Raw genomic sequence first — 19,671 nt, forward strand, 5'->3', positions numbered from 1 at the left:
GGCCGCGCCGCGCAGTTTCCATTGTGCTGCCCTGCAAATGGTCGGGGAACGCGTGTGCGCGCGCGCGCGCACACACATGCACACACCCCCTCCCTCGCACACGCGGAACCCGCTGGGCCAGGGGAGGGAGGAGGAGGGTGACGTAGCGTCCCATGGCGTCACATTGACGTCTCGCATTCCAGGCACTCTATGGAGAGGCCGCTAGGGCTCCTGTGGCATAAATGACGTGCCGAGAGAGCGAGCGAACGCGCAGCCGGGAGACCGGAGTCTCCTGCCTCCCGCCCCCCACCCCTCCAGCTCCTGCTCCTCCTCCGCTCCCCATACACAGACAAGCTCACACCCGCTCCTTCACTCGCACACACAGACACACGCGCGCACACACGCTCCGCACATACACTCCACTCTCTCCCGCGCGCTCCCACCCCTCTAGTCCTGCGCCCTCGCCGGTGCAGCGCAGCGCGGCTGCCGAACGCCCCTCTTGGGCTCACTCTGCAACGCTGACAGCGCCGGTGGTGTTCGTGGAGGTGGGAACAGAGGCGGCATCCTCCCCTCTGGTCGCGGCCGGAGCCAGGACGCCCGCGGAACCCTTCGGCGGCGCTCTCCCATGAGTCGGGATCGCAGCATCCCCTGCCAGCCTCTTACTGCCTCTGGGAGCCGCTGGACTTATACACGGCAGCCCTTCCGGGACAGCAACTGTGACTCCCCACCAGTGCAGATTTCGGGGCAGCTTTCTAGAAACTCGCTCTAAAGACGGAACCGCCACAGCACTCAAGTACGTATGAGATTTGCTCAGTTAATTGGGGGACTTGCTAAAAAGTTGGCGCGCTGGGAAGCGAAGCTTCTGAAATTGACAACTTTGACTATGGGGTTTTCCCCCCTCGCCTCCTCTCTCTGTCTTTGCTTGCGAGCGGCCAGTGAGTTCTGATCTGAAACTTTTCCCCTGTAGCGGGCCCGCGGGGATCCCTGGAGCTCGTGGGACTCCTCCCCCCACCCGAAGAGGCGAAAAGCCTCTAACAAAGAGGAGGACCGGGATTTGTGCAGTAGCAGCTCCAGCGCTGTAATTCAGGGTATTTCGGCTCTAGTTGTCATGGTAATGATGCTCTAGGCGGCGGCGGCGGCGGCGGCAGCGGCGGCGGCGGCAGCGGCAGGGAGTTACAGCTCCGGTGATGAACGGCAGTAATTTTCCTGCCTTTTAACTAGGATTGAAAATAGGGGCTCCGGTGGATCCAAGTTAATATACCTAATGGTGACTCCGAGCTGTTTGGGAGGAAGCTTGGGAGGGAAGGGGCTGGACGGCAGCGGCCAGAGTTTGCCGGGGCGCTCCGAGGATCTCAGGAAAGAGGTCGTAATTGTAGAAATGTGGCTTATTGTATTGAAATGAGCCTGGGGCTCCACTGGGCACGTCTGGCTGGCGTCGCCGACTTGCCCGTTTGCACTTTTCCCTTCGGAGGTAATCGGGTATAATTGCTGACCCCTGTGCCCCGACACGCGTGGCGACCGTGTCTCTCTCCTCTGGGCCTTGAATCGGTATGTTAAAGGCATGTTTTACTCAACTGACAGACTTAATTCGTGATTATGGAGAAGTTGCTGAGTGTTTTACTCTTCGTAGAAATGAAAGTTTTTGGTGGTGAGAGGAGAGCGGTTGTGCCGAGCGCAGCCTGCGGAGACTGACTTCCAAACGCACCTCTCGAACCTGTTGGAAGCTTGGGGCAGTCATGAGGGAGAAAGCATTTGTCCCTTGATTGCAAATTACGTTTCTGGATATTGCCTTTTATTTATTATGCCCATGTATCTTCCAGAGGGAAGAACTGCAAGGAGTTTGGTAATCAGAAATCTCGGGTTGTTATTCCAGAGCCCTAGGGTGCCAGGAGAGAGGTACAGGGCGCCGTTCAGTCATTTCATCGCGAATCTAATCCTGAATTTTCTTTTCCCATGACGGAGAAATATCTAACAGAACTGAGTTGGGGAAAGGAAAAGCTGCCCAACGCGGCTACTGGGCAAAAATAAATGAAGTTTGAGTTTATTCGAGTTCTCTTAGCTGAAGAAAATGCCCGTAATGTGAATATCAAGGACTCCTTAGGCCATAGCGTCTCCCACACCCGCTCCCTCACCCCGCACCCATCCACGTCCTTCTCTAGGACCGTGCGCTCGCAGAAATTCTCCCCGGCGGTTTGTCTCCTCTCCCTCGGTCTTTCTGAGAATCTCTGTCTTTCCCTTTTTGTCGGTCTCTCCTCCACTCCTCCTGCCCCCGCCCAACCTCCGCCCCCGCTCCCCAGGGTTGGAAACTCCGCGGAGGAGCCCCGGTCACAATGGTGCGTTTCACGGTTTCCTCCACACACTTCACCACGGGGAGGAGAACACGGGGGTGTTCCTTTCGTCTACCCACGAGAAAGAAAGGGGCTTTGACAGAGGTAGTTATTTCTTCCTAATTTACAACCCTGAGGCTCCGTGCTCCCGGCCGCAGCGGCCGCGAGCGGGAGCGGAGCAACGTGTTTCCAGGCGCAGAGGCTTTGCCTAGGTAACCGGCCGTTTCGGGGGGCGGGGTGGGGGGAGCGGAGAGAGCCGAGGAGCGCTCGGCTTGGCTGTAGGAAATGTGGTGTGGCTCTCCTTCGCAAACGCTGGGCGCTCGAGGGGAGCCCCTTCCTTGAGGAGATGCTACCTTCGCCCACCTGAGTCAGAGGCCGATCCTTGAAGAAAGACTCAGCTTGAAAGGCCCCGGGGAAGGGAAGGAATGCGGGCACCTGGAGGAGGTAGTGGGAGGTTGCTGGAGAGTCCTTTTGAAGATGCGGGAGGGACGGGAAGCGCAAGCTACAGCCGTGGAAATATTGACCCGTGCCTGCGCTAGGGCGAGCTCAAGCTTTCTGTAGTATCAGCTGGGGCTGGGGTGACAAGGGAATCCCCCATTTCCTGGCCTTGGAGGGCTTCCAGCACCTGGGAGCTCCGATCTCCTCTTCGTTCAGGGAAGCTCTGGGCTCAGGGGCGGCGGGAGACGAAACTTACTCGACACCTGCGACCTGCGCACCCTTGAGGTTTTTTTGGATTTTGGTCGTTTGGGGACTTCCCCCGCCCCCTCCCGGCTTTTCAATCCCTCCCCTTAGGCTGTGAGTGGGTCCGGGCAAAGGGGGCGCTATAGGCCGGAGTTTGGGGCAGTGGGATCCTTCCCCAAGGTCCGCGGAAATGCGCTCTCAACTACAAAGTTTCGCTAAGGCTTTGCGCAGAGACTTTCGTCCCGGAGTCGCTCTTGGCGCCCTCCGGAATGTGCCCCCTCCGGGTCGCCGGATGGCTCAGAGCCTCGAAGTCGCCCACCCTCTGGGATACCGCCCGCTGGGTGCAGGGGGCCTCCCTCTGCTCGCACCACCAGCTGTAAACGCCAGCCGCCTTGTGCCTTGCTTCCACAGCGTTTCCACTCTACCCTTTTGTTTGCTTGACCCCTGGCCCCCGAAACTCGCGGCTAATAGAAGCGAAGCTCCATTAGCATTTAGAATGAAAAGCGCAGACTTTCTTAATTCCTCGGGGCATTCATGCATTCGTTCCGGACTTTGTGCATTTCCTATGCAACGTGTAAAATTTGTATTTGAGGGGTGGGGGCGGGTGGAGTTGGAAAATATTTTCCGCTCGTGCACACTGACCCCGAATTCGGGCGGAACTCTTTCTTCAAGTGTTATCCATTCTTCGATTTTCCTGACTTGGCTAGCTCAGAACCAATTGTTGGGGGCAGATAGGTTAATTTCTGAGCGACGACGGGCTGCGCGTTTTTTAACCTGGGTTGGGGAACCACAACACCTCGGCGAGCGCAGCCTTGGCTCCCCCAAGGCTCTGTGATGCTTTTTTGGCCAGGGACTCCGGACACCTTAAGCACTGCTTTCTGACTCTTGTAATTCTTTGTAATTAACGTTGCATTTCTAGAGATCCCCACAACCCCCACCCCAATACGTCCAGGCCGCGGTGACCCAGCTTTGTCCTATCCCCCGATGCCCGCAGAGTCCACTGCGGAAGAGCGCAGCCCGGCAAGCCCCAGCCCTGAGACTGGACCCTCAGCGGAGCCGGGCAGCACTGCCGCTGCTTCGCCCCGCAGGACATCTCCACCTCCTCCACTCTCAGCCTCCGCTGGAGAGACCCCCAGCCCCACCATTCAGCGCGCAAGATATCCTCCAGGTAGGTCTGGCACAACCCCTTATTCCTTCCGAGCTGGGAGAGGTGGGGGCGTGGAGGGGAGCCACACACCCAGCGGGCAGGTTGGTCGACTTGCCCAGCGCCAGGACAGTGAGTGACTGCTGGCCACGGATTTCACAGCACAGGTGGCTTCCATGCACGAAGCTCTTCTGGATACCACACCCTGTTGCTACCCAGTGAAGCAGCCAGGTTAAATTAAGCATTGTATTTCTCAAAGATATTCTTCCTGAGAAAAATGCAAATACACCAATAGATTAGGATCTTCTTATACATGTCTTTTTTCCCCCTGTCCTTTTAATGCTAATGCATTTAAGAGTTATGGGATCATTTTGAACAATACAAGAGCATTTTTTTCGTACAAAACCCAAATCATTTGGGTGCAGACATTTGGAATATTGAAGCTCAGAGAGAAAGAGAAAAAGCATTTGAGCTGAAAACCAAGGAGTAAACTTTAGTTGGGCAAAAGAAAGGACTGCAGATTTGGCTTGTAACACCTCTTTATGCATTTGCTAAAGGGATACCAGGTGCCTGGCCTGTGTAGGCACCAAAGATATGCAGATAAATATAACTGAGTTCCAGCAAGCTCATATTCTATTTGCTGGAAACCTCAGAAGGACACAAAGAAGAGCAATAGGTAGGGATTGGCAAAGACATGTGATAGAACAGACTAATGGAGAAATCCTAAAAGTGCTGAAGAGAGAATAGATGAAACATCAGACAATGTTCTTTCTTTTAAATGACTATCCTTTCATTTCACCCCAACAACTGGAAAGCAAGATAAGTATTCCTTTAACTTCAAACTAATGAGTGTTTGTAAGGCCCTGCTTGGAAAATAAAGGCTTGAACTGGCCTCTCCTCATCACTGCTTCTTCCAACAGGCCCTCATCACCTTTTTTCAAGTCAAGATTTCATCCCATACATGCATGACTCAATCAGATTTGGAAATGTGGGTAAGAGAAAGATGTCAAAGGAAATGTGAAGCATTCACTTTTCTATTAGTCACACTTTTTACACCGCAGACTCCAAAGAGATGTTAAGCACCTGGTTTTCCTTTTGGTTCAGAAAAACCAACCACCAGAAACTGCCCATTTTACTATTCATATTTAGCCATAAAGAAAGGGAAATAATTAGATAAATCATCCAATAGAACCGTAATTCTTAGGGTCTTCTCATCCAGCTCAACCTCTCTGAGCAATAGTAAGCACCATGGGTATCTGTTGCTTTGGGAGCTCAGAGAAACTAAACCTGTTAAACTGCTTTGTTTTCTAGGGGTGCTATTTCTTCTGTCATAAGAAAACATGTAGCTAACTCACCTGTTATGATAACTGTAAACTGTTGTCATAAAGTAGCCACTGATAAATTTTATTAGAATTGGGGGAATATGTGTATGTAGTGTGTATAGTGTATATGGCAGAGAGCAGGTTTGGTGGGTGTTTTGTTGCAGCTGCTGATCTTTTTCTTTGCAGATGGTACAAACTCCCCCGAGTCCATTTCCTGGGCCTATGTTCCCACCTCACCACCTAGCTGGCTGAAATCATCAACAGGGGTCCAGTTTGAGCAGGCTGCTAGCCCTATTTGGAGGAGTGGGGAGGGGGTGGGAGAAAGCGACCACAACGTGTGTGGGTGGCCTCAGTTGGCACTCATAAAATATTAGAATGTCACTGGGCCAGTGAGTCCCACGTAGGACACTTTTTTTTAACTAACTCATAGGTTTATAAATTAGAGTGTGATTTGGGGGACCTCTAGCCTCTTTCCCCCCAAAAAACCAACAGAGCATTCACTGCATTTCTTTTAGTCCTCCCAATTTGTGGCTGAGGTCACTCCAATTAATCAATAGGGCTCAAAACAACTTTTTAAAAACACCACTGGACTTACAAGGGAAGACATCAAATTTCCCAGATCTGGTGGAGGACAGGGCAAGGGAGGGAAGGTGGGCACAGAGGCCCCCAGGAAGCCGGGTTTTGGCCTTTTGACAATCTGTCAGAGATTCAACTTTCTTCTCAGGGAAGGAAGAGGGAAAGGAAGGAAAGAAGGGAGGGAGGAGGAGTGGGAAGGAGAATGGAGCTTTAAATCTATGCTATTAGGAGGATAGGATGCCACTTCCTCTCTGTTTCCCAAATTAGAGAGCAGTGAATCCATTACTGCCTATTAGCTAGAAAGAGTGCTGACTTGCTTCTGAGACCTTTTTCCCTGTCCCTGCAGATATGCCCTGCGTGCAAGCCCAGTATAGCCCTTCGCCTCCAGGTTCCAGTTATGCAGCGCAGACGTATGGCTCGGAATACACCCCGGAGATCATGAATCCTGACTACACCAAGCTGACCATGGACCTCGGCACCACGGAGATCACGGCCACTGCTACCACGTCTCTGCCTAGCTTCAGTACCTTCATGGAAGGCTACTCGAGCAACTACGAACTCAAGCCCTCCTGCCTGTACCAAATGCAGCCATCGGGGCCGCGGCCCCTGATCAAGATGGAGGAGGGCCGCGCACACGGCTACCACCATCACCACCATGACCACCACCACCACCACCACCATCACCAGCAGCAACAGCAGCAGCCATCCATTCCGCCCCCCTCCGGCCCGGAGGACGAGGTGCTGCCCAGCACTTCCATGTACTTCAAGCAGTCCCCGCCATCCACCCCGACCACGCCGGGCTTCCCGCCGCAGGCTGGGGCACTGTGGGACGACCCGCTGCCCTCCACGCAGGGCTGCATCGCTCCTGGCCCGCTGCTCGACCCGCCAATGAAGGCGGTGCCCTCCGTGGCCGGCGCGCGCTTCCCGCTCTTCCACTTCAAGCCCTCGCCGCCGCACCCACCTGCGCCCAGCCCGGCCGGCGGCCACCACCTCGGCTACGACCCGACGGCCGCCGCCGCGCTCAGTCTGCCGCTGGGAGCCGTCGCCGCTGCCGCCGCCGCCGCGGGCAGCCAGGCCGCAGCGCTCGAGGGCCACCCGTACGGGCTGCCGTTGGCCAAGAGGGCAGCCCCGCTGGCTTTCCCGCCGCTCGGCCTTACGGCTTCCCCCACCGCGTCCAGCCTGCTGGGCGAGAGCCCCAGCCTGCCGTCGCCGCCCAACAGGAGCTCGGCGTCCGGCGAGGGCACGTGCGCTGTGTGCGGGGACAACGCCGCCTGCCAGCACTACGGCGTGCGCACCTGCGAGGGCTGCAAGGGCTTCTTCAAGGTGAGCTCACGCCTCCTCAGGCGCCCCCTCCCCTCCGCTACCAGCCTCCTCAACCACTCGCTCAAGTGAGCATCTAAGCGGATCCCTCCCTGTTTAAGAGGCATAATGGTTATACTGTGCGTTTCTGTAGCCTTTTCTAGCACCTTCAAACCCGCTTTCTCAGGGCTTTTTAACTTGATGTTCGTTACAGGAGACCGCCCCAGATGGACTTGAGAGGGCTGTGAACTTCCTGTCTTGGCATTACCTTATGCTCATTTTTCTGGAGGGAGCTTTCAGCAGATTCCCAAAGGGATCTGTGACCTCAGAAATGCAAACACTTCGTTGTGTTCCTCTTCTGTCCATCCAGGATGTCTGAGGGATAGAGTCTGTCTGCCAGGTCTTGGATATTTGTATCTTGTTTAATCCTCATCGTCAGAGCTGGGACAGAGCTCAGATTGAATTCTGGCCACCCACTAGCTATTTTTATCAACAGCGTCTTGAAGGTTGAAATTAATTATCCTTGTTTCATAGATGAGGAAATGGAGGCTCAGAGAGGTTATTCAATTGCCCCTGGACACACACTCAGCGGGTGAAATGAAGGCACGATGCCAGCTCATGTTTGCATGACCCCAAAGGGCATGCCCTCTTCACAGCTCTGAGTTGCAGTACAGACAGAGTCAACTGGTGGATACAGTTTGGGGGAGCCCTCCTTAGAAGACAGAAGCTGGGGTCTCACCCACCCTCTCCACTTCTGTGCCACACATAGTGCCAGGTGTGGACATGCTGCAATATCTCATAGACCCAAGGAAGAATTTTACAGTGAGAATTTTACAGTCTTCAGCCTTCACCTTATTTTGCCCGTGAGGAAACTGAAGCTGGAGAGGTGACTTAGTGGTACACGGGGAAAGTTCCAGGTGCCTTCTTCTGACTCTTGAGTTCAGTGCTCTTTTCACCACTCAGAGGAAAGAGGACTTGTTCTCTTGCTGCTCTACTTTTGCTCTTGACTCCCAGACCTCTTCAGACACTTAATTCTGTGCCACCTTCCCCACTTCCCACTCCCCTGGCCATTATCCCAGGGATCTGCAAACCCACAATGTTCTCCCACAATAATCACCTCCTAGCCTCCTGTACCAGGCAGGGTGGAGGGAGAGGGGAAGCTGGATGCTGATTGGGTAACGGGGATTTGTAGGCCAATAGGATGTATCTGGGAGCAAGCTGGAATTGGAGTCTGAATACTCAAATAGGAGTCCTTCATCTGCCACCTACCAATGTTATGATGTTGGCCATGACACTTTCTTCCAGGCCTCAGTTTCCCTATCAGGTGAATAAAATTTAGAGAAGGGCTGTGAGTGTTAAATAAGGTAAAATATTTATGAAAGCACTTTATAATCTTTAAAGGGCTATAAAACAATAACAATAGTTCACTATAAATGCAAACTACAAAGTATTTATTTAAAAAAATGCATGTGTGTGCATTGGTAAACATACCAACAAGCAACAGTTATTTTTGATCTGGAGATAGGAATCATGTGATTAAATTCTGCAGATAAATGAGAAAGTGCCTGTGGAAAGATTCTGCAATAGGTTAAGTGCCATACAGGAGGTATGCAGGATTATAATGTTTTAAATGTAGAACCATCAGTGTAACTTTTTTTTTTCTTCTGTTTTTACTCAAGCTTTACCAGGGTTAGTTTCAAGTAACCGTATACCTTTAGCAGATTTGATTTTTACAGCATTTCAGTGGAAATGCTGAAGGGCAGTGAAACGGGCAGAAGGAAAAGAAATGGGGAAAAGAAAGAAAAAGAATTAAGAGAAGTACAAGTAATCCACAAATATAATCACCCCTGAATAATTGAGAGTTGGCCAAAATACAGGAGTGGTAATACATTCCTAGTCTAGAAATGTCAATTAAGTGTTCCCCAACAGCATCCTTTTTCTGCAGCAATCCCTTGAAAACAAATCTATACTTGAAAGGGTGGGGGAAGATGGGGGAGAACCACCCCACAGATCTGTTAATTAAGGGAACGGGAGCAGGTTTTACCCAGTGGCTTTCTACCATTAAATTGAATTCTTTAAAAATGTGACATGAAGTGCAGTTAATGATGGGAATTCAGTGATTGAACCATAACGATCTCTCCCTGTCCTTAAACTGTTGTGCAGACACACACAAATGTGGGGAGGGTTTCAGGTTACTGGGAAAATATATACCTGAAGCAAAATGCCACCAGCACTCAAATTGGCATATGGCTTTGAAAATGATGGCAAGAAATAGAGTTTTTTAAATTACTGCATGTTCAGTGAAAGAGACCTTCATTCAGGAAACACAAGTTTCCTACCCTTACAGACTGCTGAGAATTTAAATGCTGGAAACTTAGAAACTTGTTTGTGTTTGGGGAATTTTGCATTTTAAACTAAAATCACCTGCTAAAGCAGGGTAAATGGATCTGGCTTTAAATTTTATATAAGCAGTTTAGAAATGATCTTTTAAAATGAAGTTAAAAGGTGATAGAGTGAAAACTGATACAAGAGGGTTGAGAATTGCTGAAAGTTAAAAAAGATAGAAGGTAAATCTAGAACTTTAGGCACAAAATAGATCACCGATCCCAAATTACCTGGATTTCTTTTTTTTTATGCAGCCCAGGCTTACCAAATAAATTACAACCTTCTGCTCTATTTAGAGTCGAATAGATTCAGGTAATTTCTGAATGATTTCACCCTAAGTGGTAAATACATATCCATTTGCACAAATGTTTTTAATTTTTTAAAAAATCAAGCATTTTCTTATATTTGGAACATAAAATATCCTTAATTATGTATTCATGTGTCATTTTAAAATTATATGATTCTGAAGAATACACCATTATTTTATGCCCAAGCTCAAATTTTATGATGTGTCTTTTACTATATGGCTATTTAGATATCTAGATATCTAGATATCAGTAGTCACTTATGAAATAATCTATTAATGGGAATTTTCATTGAAAATGTATGGTTCTTCCTTTCTTTCATTCCTTTTTGTTTATTTGATTTTTTTTTCTTTCTTGGATGTGATAGTGGTTTTTAGTATCCAATTTTAAGATTTTGCTTTCAAAAATCAGAAATGGTCAATTTACCATATATATTCTTTAAAAAATAAGATACAGCACACAGGCTGATTAAGTGACCTTTTTTGCATTAAAACATTATTTCCTGTACGTTATAACTAGACAAATCCTGGTTTTTGCTCTTTATGATTTCATCTCTATTGGGGGAACAAAGCCAGTTTCTGTGATATTTGACTTACAGTGGTGATAGCCAACAAAGTACATCCTAGATAATTTTTATTTTATTTTAATAAGGTCAGCAATAATCAGGGGAGTGGAACAAGTAGAAAATTGTTCCCAAAGGGATATTAAAAGTGGAGATAATCTAATCCTCCAAGGTATGATATGTTGACCTGGTAATTTCAGATATGATTTTATCATTCAGACTTGGGTGTCTCCTGAGACTTGCTTCAGAACAATCCAAGATGATTTCCATTGTCAGCAGCTAACACTAATAAAATTGTTTTTCCTGCAGGCTAGCGTGTTAGGAAATTAAATTTATCTAATTATACGAATTGCACTGTCGCTTTTCACGTTGTAATTAAAATACATCTTGTCAGGTCCTACCTCTTTCCAGAAACTATTAGTTGACTATCTCTGTATTGTATTTTCTCAGAGAACGGTGCAGAAAAATGCAAAATATGTTTGCCTGGCAAATAAAAACTGCCCAGTAGACAAGAGACGTCGAAACCGATGTCAGTACTGTCGATTTCAGAAGTGTCTCAGTGTCGGAATGGTTAAAGAAGGTATGGATATAATGCTTTTTATCCAGGTTGCTTATGAATATTCTCAGTTATCACTGAAAAGAAGTTAATATTTATATTGGGATGGTGAATTTTCCTGGTTTTCCTTTCCTTTCAACATTTTATTTTTGTGGTGTATATTTACATTTAAAAATAGCTGAGGACTACTTATTCTAATTTCTCAAAATCAATAGAGAGCTTGTGTATGCACATCTTTGTTCTGTTTGATGAAGAGACTTTTAGGGCTAATTCATTACCAAATGTAAGTATGGGGTGGCTTTTATGCTGCTTATTTCAACTCTCATTAAATCATTGTGTGGATATTATTCCAAACTTACTGCCACTTTTTAATGGTTGGTCTCATTAATGATTTGCTCAGCTGTGAAGTGTTTTGATTCCTTTTTTTGTGATTTATGGCTATTCATGGATATCTTCTTTCTTTCTCTCTGTGTCAGTGGTCCGTACAGATAGTCTGAAAGGGAGGAGAGGTCGGCTGCCTTCCAAACCAAAGAGCCCATTACAGCAGGAACCGTCTCAGCCCTCCCCACCTTCTCCTCCGATCTGTATGATGAATGCCCTGGTCCGAGCTTTAACAGACTCAACGCCCAGAGATCTTGATTATTCCAGAGTAAGTTTTATTATGTCCTGTGAATGATCAGGTTTTCTATTCACAATACTAGTAATAAGAGTGGATTGAATGACTTTGTGCCTGGCATTGTGCTAAACAGCTTCCATACCTTTTCTGTATTTTTCACTTCATTTAGTACTTCTAGTGCATCTATTGCACCAAATAATTTTTGCTTTATTGAATCTCTAAATGCCTTAACAAATGACCCTGACAGTGCTGCACCTGTCGTACTCATTGTTGCAGGATTCCTGATGGTTGTGCCAAAGAAAATCTGAACAGGTAAATTGCAATTTGTAGATTTCTTTCATGGTTGAGACAAAGCAACTGCTGGTTTTTTTGGGGTTTTTTTTTTTCACATTATGACCAAACATCTGGGTAAGCTTCAAGTTATCCTTAAACTGTTTACCCAATAGCATCGGCATTGATTGACCTGCTGCTTATTCAGAGGGATTAGACCATTGATGGAGAGGAGCAGACTCTGGCCTTGATATCAGGAGGTGTCAGGAGGACTGGGATGGAACGCCGCCTCTGCTGCTTCCTGCCTGTGTCACCTGGATCCCACTCTTGGCTTTCTCATCCCTACAGTGGAGATGATTACAATGTTTAATCTCAGAGGGATGTTTTGAACATCAGTCACACAGGAATGATGGTTGAGAAAACATTTGAAAACCATAAATGATTACCAGTGTTGTTATTTTAAGTCAACCAAAACATATCAACATTTTTATTTCATATGGGATATAGTAAAATATCGTCAATTTGAACTATGCAAATTCCCAGAAATTTGGATATCACAAAGAAGAACCATGAGAAAGGGTTTTCTGAGCAAATGTATAAACATTACTGGAAGGCAGTTTTTAAAGAGACTTAGAAAAGCAAACTTATAGCAAGACAGGATCTTACCAAAGAAGAAAAGAAAGGAAGATGATCGTGGTTATTGAGCAGTTTCTACATGCTAGACATTGTGGTACATTGTCTCATCTAACCATTTAAAGAATCATGAACTGTAAGGATAGTTACCCCATGACGAGAAAACTTAGAGTTTGCACGCAAATGAGAAAGATACCAGTTTGGGATCCCAGGGGGTTGATCTGGCTTGGCAGCTACTACCAGATTGCTTTCTCCAGGTCCAATCAGTACTTCAAACTTCTGGTTGAAGGGCTGGCCAGGAGTGTAAATGTATCTGTTCTGTTCCCTCCTTTTAGGTTGCATTGTTGACAAAAGTGAAGGGGTGACAGGTATATCTGCTGTCATCCTTCCCTCACCCCCTCCCTTATTACAGGCTGTGAAGCCTCCTCTCCATGCCTGAGCACAGGACTTCATATGAGAAGTGTGGCAGATCCTTAGCATCAAAGGTTGAGGACTCTTACTCTGATTACAAGTAGCATCATTTGACTGAAGTCAAGTCTCAAATAATAGTCTAATAAAATAATGCAGTGGTAAGGGCTTAGGCTTTGGAACCTTGCAGGCCTTGATTAAATCCCACCACCACCATGTACTAGCTTGAGCAACTGATTAAATCTTTTAATACCTCAGTTTCCTCATTTGTATTATAGAGTAGTAATAATAATAATAATATCTATTTCCTGGGGTTGTTTGTGAAGTTTAAATATAATACTTGTCAAAGCTCTAGCAGAGTGCCCTGTATGTTATCTCCTTGACCAAACCTTATTCCATCATTTGTTGAATGTTCTAATGAGTATGAACATTACACTTGTCAGGTGCCACATAGCAATCCCACTAAGGTAAGTGTTAGGATCTCTATTTCATAGATGAGGAGATTAATAAAACTGAGAAAGGCTAAAGGACTGACTTGCCCAAGGTCACATAGCTAATATGTATCAGAGATAGAATTAGAAACCAAATGTTTTGGGCCCCAAAGTCTGTGCTCTTAAATACCAAGCTTCCTTGCCTCTCTGGTCTTAGTGAGAGTGACTGATAGAAATGCATCTGGGAATAAAGACTTCCATGAACCAACTTTGGCTTTCCCTTATGCAACTCATCTAAGTTAATGAAGCTTCTCGGCACTGCCTACACTGAGGCTGCAGCACGCAATCTGACGTTGTTCCAGGCCATTTGAAATTACTGCCAATGGCCAGCTCAGAGAATTTAGGCCCCAACGTGATTTGGGGGGCCTCAAATTACCCAATGATTGGTCTACATGGTCTAATTAGTTATTCAGTGGCAATCCCTCCCTAGTCCTTTGAGTTGTCCCAGCTGGGAATTGTCTCCACACTGAAAAATCAATCCACTGTGTTTGCTTGCTTCTGCACCATTCAGTGTGTTAGACTAGAGTCATCATCCTCATCAACAAACATTTATCCAATTTAATTGCTAGCTTTGTCCAAAATAGCAGATTGACCATGCCAGAGTCTGGGTCACACTGATACTACCTTTGGGGCCTGGCTCAATTTTGCAAAGTGTATTTATTTTAACTGCATTGTTTTGGAATCAGGTTGAACCTCATAGCTTGGATTCTCCTGCTTTTAGATAGCTTTACAAAATTATCAAAAATTGGATGGAAATCAATTAAATTAAAAGTCTTTTTTAAAAAATACAGTGATTTTTCATCAAAAACTTGGATGAAGGCATGGAAGGCATGCTGATCACATTTGCAGATGACAGAAAGCTGGGAGGGATCGCTAATATGATGGATGTCAGTATCAACATTCAGAGTGATTTCGACAGGTTGGAACAGGATGGGCTGAAACCATCATGAAGAAAGTTAACAAAAATAAATGTGAAGCTCAGCATTTAGAATTTTTAAAAATGGGAGAGCCTTGGCCTGTCAGTAGTTCACGTTAAGAAGATCTCTGGAGTCTATTCCATACACACTCAATAAGAACCAACAAAGTATTTGTGTGGTGGAAGGGAGGGATGCTAAATTAGCTTAGGCTGCAGTAGTAGAAGTATGGGACCAGAACCAAGTTGGTCGTGGTCCGATGGACTCTGTCCTGTCTGTGCACACTTTAAGCGTGGAGTTCAGTTCCAAGTTGGGATTTAAGACAGTTGTGGACACACTGTTTCTGAAACTTGCAAGGGATGGTTGGAGGAAATGGAAATAAGTAGACAGAAATGGAGAAGGTTTGGCAGGATTAGGTCACACTTCTGCCCTGTCGCAAAGAGGACTGTTGCTCCCAAGGGCAGATCGGGGCGGGGGAGGAGGGGGCACCCTTCCAGCTCACTCTGAGGACAAGGACAAGCTCTCTTGGCTACAAGAGCTGCTGTGGAAGCATGAGTTCACCAACACAAGAAGTAACTAAGGGGAACACATAACAGGGTTCCTCACAAGAAGAGAGGTTATTTTGGCTAATATTAAGGTCCTTCCAACTCTAAGAGTTTATGATTCCAGAGTTTACCTCACTGTCCCTAAATGCAAGTTTGAATATATATACATATACATAAAAGAATATGTGTTGCTAGGTAACTTGTTACTTAACAAGACTGAACTAGCTTTGTTCTCTAAAACATAATTAACATAAAACAAATGAAGCAAAATAAATTCATTGAGCGCCTACTTTTAGCTAGGCACCATCTCATATATTCTTACGTAAGTTCACTTAGAGCCTAGTTTATGTGATACAATTTATGGTTTCAGTTCACTTTTTTTTAATGTCATTCATTGAAACTCAATTTTCATATTGCCTTCTCCTTAAAGTTTTTTATTTATGAATTCATAGAACTGGAAGTGATCTTGAGGTCATCTAATCCAACCCCCATATTTTCAGAGGAGTAAATAAAGGCTTAAAAAGGTTAAGTGGCTTCCCTAAGGTCAGTGACAGAGCTAGGATTAGACCCAAATCTCATCATTCAAGGCAGTATATCACCATGCTGCCATTTAGAAGCAATTTACCAGTTTTTTAAAAATAGAAGCTTTATTAGATTTTTTAAATTACAATAATAGCAATATATACCCATTGGTTTTGAAAAAAGGGCAAATCATTTAGAAATGAACAAAATGAAAAATGAAAGTCTCTTCTTCATTTATTCCTGCCTAACCCATTCTTCAGGGTAACTAATGTTAACATTTTAGTGTTACCCATAATTTATTATATTGTAAATAAGAATTTTCCCTGTCAGGTTTGAATCAGACAGTTAACCAAAACAGTTGATTAAAGATGCTGCCTTTCCCCAGTGACTTAGATAAATAAGAGAAATGAGAAAATGTTTGCCAGATAGGTATGTTCTAATCTCCTTGTACCAGCCTATATGCCTTTAAGGTAGTAAGTGGGAAAGGGAGGTGAAGGAGTTGTTCCAAGTCACAGGGGGAAGGATGTTTTAGAGGCCAGAACGAGAGCTCCTCGCTCTGTGAGGCGTTCCTGGCTCTGGGACCTCCTCTTTTCCTTTGGGCCAAACTTCTCTCCTTCAAAAGTGAGCTCATATCATCATATATCACTGCAGTCAAAACATGTCACATTTGATTTGTTTCTCCTGGAAGTGTTGCTATTCTCTACCCCACAGTTGCTTTTAATTTAGCAATACAAGTATATATAGACACTGGGCTTGGCTTCAGAGCCTACATAATTACTAATGAGAAAATATACTTCACATCCTCATTAGTTGGTCATTTCAAGTATTTTCCAGCAAACTAGGATGTTTTCTGGTAATTGGTGTCACTTAGTATAGTAACAGACTCCAAAGACAAGAGATACTGTGCAAATAAAACCAGGCACCAGCAAGTAGCATTTAAATATGTTAACAAGACAGCCTAGGAAACAACTTGGCTGACACATGTTAGACCTGCAGAGTAAACAGCATGAAGACTCTGCAAAGGGAATGCTTTCATGAAGCTACTCAGAAGACCCTCTCAGACTGCTGCCAGTTCACCAGATTTCAGGCCAGTTCCTGCCCCTCTGTGGGCCTCAGTTTCCTTATCTGAATGGTGAGGAGATTGGACTAAATGCACTGCCAGGATTCAGCCTTCTCATTCCCTGACACTCTGACCACTGGACCTGCTACAGTTCCACTCTGGGTACAGGTCTGCATTGCCCAAAGTGTGGTGCCCAGACTGCCTCTATCAGAAGAAGCCAATGTGTTTGCTTAAAATGCAGATTCCCTGGCCACACGCAGACCCACTGACTCAGAATTGGGGGGAAGGGGGGAAGCAGGTGGGAATCTATTTATTTCAGTTTTCAAAGGGTTTGGAATTTTTATTAATTATCATTGCTAATTTACTTTAAATTTTTTATTGAAGTAAGTTAAACAATATTATATAATTTACAGGTGTACAATATAGTGCTTTATAATTTTTAAAGGCTAGACTCCATTAATATTGGCTATACTCCCCATGTTGTAGGAATCTGTATTTTACAGAGGGCCTTGGATGAATTTTTGGCACACTGAGGTTTGAGAACCACCAATGTAGTCTCATAAGAACAATTCAGTTTTACCTCAAATCTCCTATTTCCCAGCTTTCTTGGGGCTGAGAAGGAATGAGCAATAGAGATAAATTTAACAGAAGGTAATCGATTGATTTAACAATTCTTCCAGAACAGTGGACACATTATTGAACACAACAAAGCACCTGCCCTTATGGGGCTTACAGGCCAGTGAAGGAGAAAGTAAACAAATGTTTAACGGTAGTGGTGCCATTGGCAGGGAGATGAGGTTTTTTTGGTTTTTTGTTTGTTTGGTTTTTTTTTTTTTTTTAAGTAGGGGGAGGCAATTAGATCAGAAAAGCAGAAATTGGGGGCAAGATGTACTCATTGCCAATTTTTTTTAAGTGTCACTTTTTAAAGTGTAAGAACCTATGAATATGTATATATAGTTTAGCTCATGGAATGATAATATCTAAAATATAAAGAAATATAAGGGCTCAGGGAAAAGTAACATTCTAAGAGGAGGTAAAATGTTCTTAGGATATTTCACATAGTTAGTGGGATTGACAGTGAGATAAATGGCAGATTCTACTCTGCTATGAAAACATCACACTGCTAAATTTTAGGGCTGGTGTTCACCAAGGGTCTCACATAATTCCCAAACGATTTATTTTCAGCCTAGATTGTGGCTGAAGTCTGACCTGTACAGCCGTGTTACTGCCATTTAAAACATGTAGACTCCCTTTAGTTTAAATAGCATCCATTGTTTGCAGCTCTAGAACCTCATTCTCTTTGGAGGAATCTGCATTAGACATTAGCTGTCAATAAGTGTTAATACTGTGTCTTTGACTAGTGGTGAAGCCTGAGTATTGATGAATCAGTTATCCATATATGCTGGAAGAAAAAGTTAGCCTAAATAGGAAAAAAGATTCATTTTGAAAGTCTTTCTCTATTTGGCCTGTGTTTAATTGGAATGATCAGTAAATAGATATTTCTAGATTTTCTTTGGTGAACCTCAAACTGCTTAGCTCATAGACAGAGTGAGGTTAGGGGAGTACAGAAGCAGAGATGGGGGTCAGGTTCTCCCAACTCTACATCCAGTATTCCTTGGTGAGATCTTTATAAACTGCTAGGCCAGGCAGAGAAAGAATCTAAAACATTTTGTTCTGTTTCTTTAAATCTTTCATTTAGTAGAGAGGATACTTGGTTTATCTTTTCCCCTCAGCAGTCCATGCTGACCCTCCAGTCACCCCCAAGTTACTCTTGGCTCAGGCTGAATTCAGTTTGGCTCCAGAATTCTGGAACGTGGACCAGAATCACTGCAGGTGAAGACCAGAGGGACTGGCACACAGGGCCTGCTGGCTTTCCCCCTTGCTGGACTCTATCAAAGAAAACTGTATATGCAGGGTAGGCAGGGATGACATTTCCCTATGTTCAGAATGCATGAAATTTGAGCCCAGCAGGGGGAAGGCCTGCAGAGGACCCTGGTGAAAGCTGAGCGCTCTGGAGGAGTCTGAGCAAATGATGGAAGCAGAGAGATTATCGAGTTGTTACCCATGGCTTCAGGGACATCAGTGCAGGAGGGAGCTGTTAGGTCCTACTCCTTAACATCCTTTAGTCTTTTTCTCTCCACTTATACTATTTTACAACAAAATAATGCTGAGTCAGTGTCAAATTCTAGGCAATACCATCATACCTGGTGTGATTCTCAACATTTAGAATCATCAAATTCAAGAGCCATAACATGGAACCTTCACCAGGATAAATGATGAAATCTGGGCCATAAAACATTCCTGTACAGATTTAAAAGAATAGAAATCATGCAGTGTCTGCCATCGAACACACAGTGGAATTAAACTAGAAGTCAGTAACAGAAAGATAGCTGAATACAAGAGCCAGAAGGAATTTTAGGAATCAGCTGGTCCAGTTGCTTCCTACTTTAGAGGCAGAAATAGACCCAGAGAAGTTAAGTGGTTTTTCTAAGGCTGCACAGCAAGTCAGTGCTAGAGCCTAGAAGAGGACCCCCTGACCTACTGCCTGATCCAACTTCCTTTCCTCGACTCTGAATTACCTGAGAGTTTCACATGTAGTGCCATCAGCTTTCTAAAGACGGTTCTGCCCTGAATTTCATCCTGCCCTTGGAGAGCATATGGAATTAGATTTATATAAGAAGAGAAAGTTAAAAAATAAAATAAAATCTTTTTTCCCCATTCTCCTCCAGTTAATAGTATGTGTGTTGAAAGGAGGTAGTGGATAGTGTCTGTGACACTAGAATCATGCTCTCATCCTTGAATCTCCATGGGAAGGTGGACTGTTTCCTTCTCCTGGTCCATTACAACATAGAACATCCAGGGCTTCATAGAACCCAGGCCCTCGGTGGATTATTGGGAACAGAGGAACAAGGACTTGGAACTGGATCTGATATAGGAATCTAGAAAGTCAGGGCTGAAAATTAGAAACCTGGTTCAACCCCTTCCTCCGTGTAATAAATATGGAAGCTGAGGGACAGTGATAATTCCAAGTATCAAAACCATTAGCAATATCACTGTAATCATTTGTTAAACATGT

General features: G+C 45.3%; 1 protein-coding gene across 2 annotated transcripts in view; it reads left to right on the plus strand.

Annotated features, from left to right (window-relative positions):
- Nucleotides 1–217: 217 nt before the first annotated feature.
- NR4A3 (nuclear receptor subfamily 4 group A member 3) overlaps nucleotides 218–19,671 on the plus strand; it is a 39,095-nt gene continuing 19,641 nt past the window's right edge. Inside the window, exons 1-5 of one of the 2 annotated variants that reach the window (XM_072959813.1) lie at nucleotides 218–772; nucleotides 3,982–4,155; nucleotides 6,376–7,352; nucleotides 11,031–11,160; nucleotides 11,613–11,785. In XM_072959813.1, the coding sequence (XP_072815914.1) occupies nucleotides 6,378–7,352; nucleotides 11,031–11,160; nucleotides 11,613–11,785 (1,278 nt within the window). In that variant the 5' untranslated portion in view covers nucleotides 218–772; nucleotides 3,982–4,155; nucleotides 6,376–6,377. Of the gene's footprint in view, nucleotides 773–3,981; nucleotides 4,156–5,054; nucleotides 5,124–6,375; nucleotides 7,353–11,030; nucleotides 11,161–11,612; nucleotides 11,786–19,671 lie in introns of those variants that run through there. The other variant, XM_072959812.1, reaches the window with a different exon arrangement.

Source organism: Vicugna pacos, chromosome 4, assembly GCF_048564905.1.
Source record: "Vicugna pacos chromosome 4, VicPac4, whole genome shotgun sequence".
NCBI lineage: Eukaryota > Metazoa > Chordata > Mammalia > Artiodactyla > Camelidae > Vicugna > Vicugna pacos.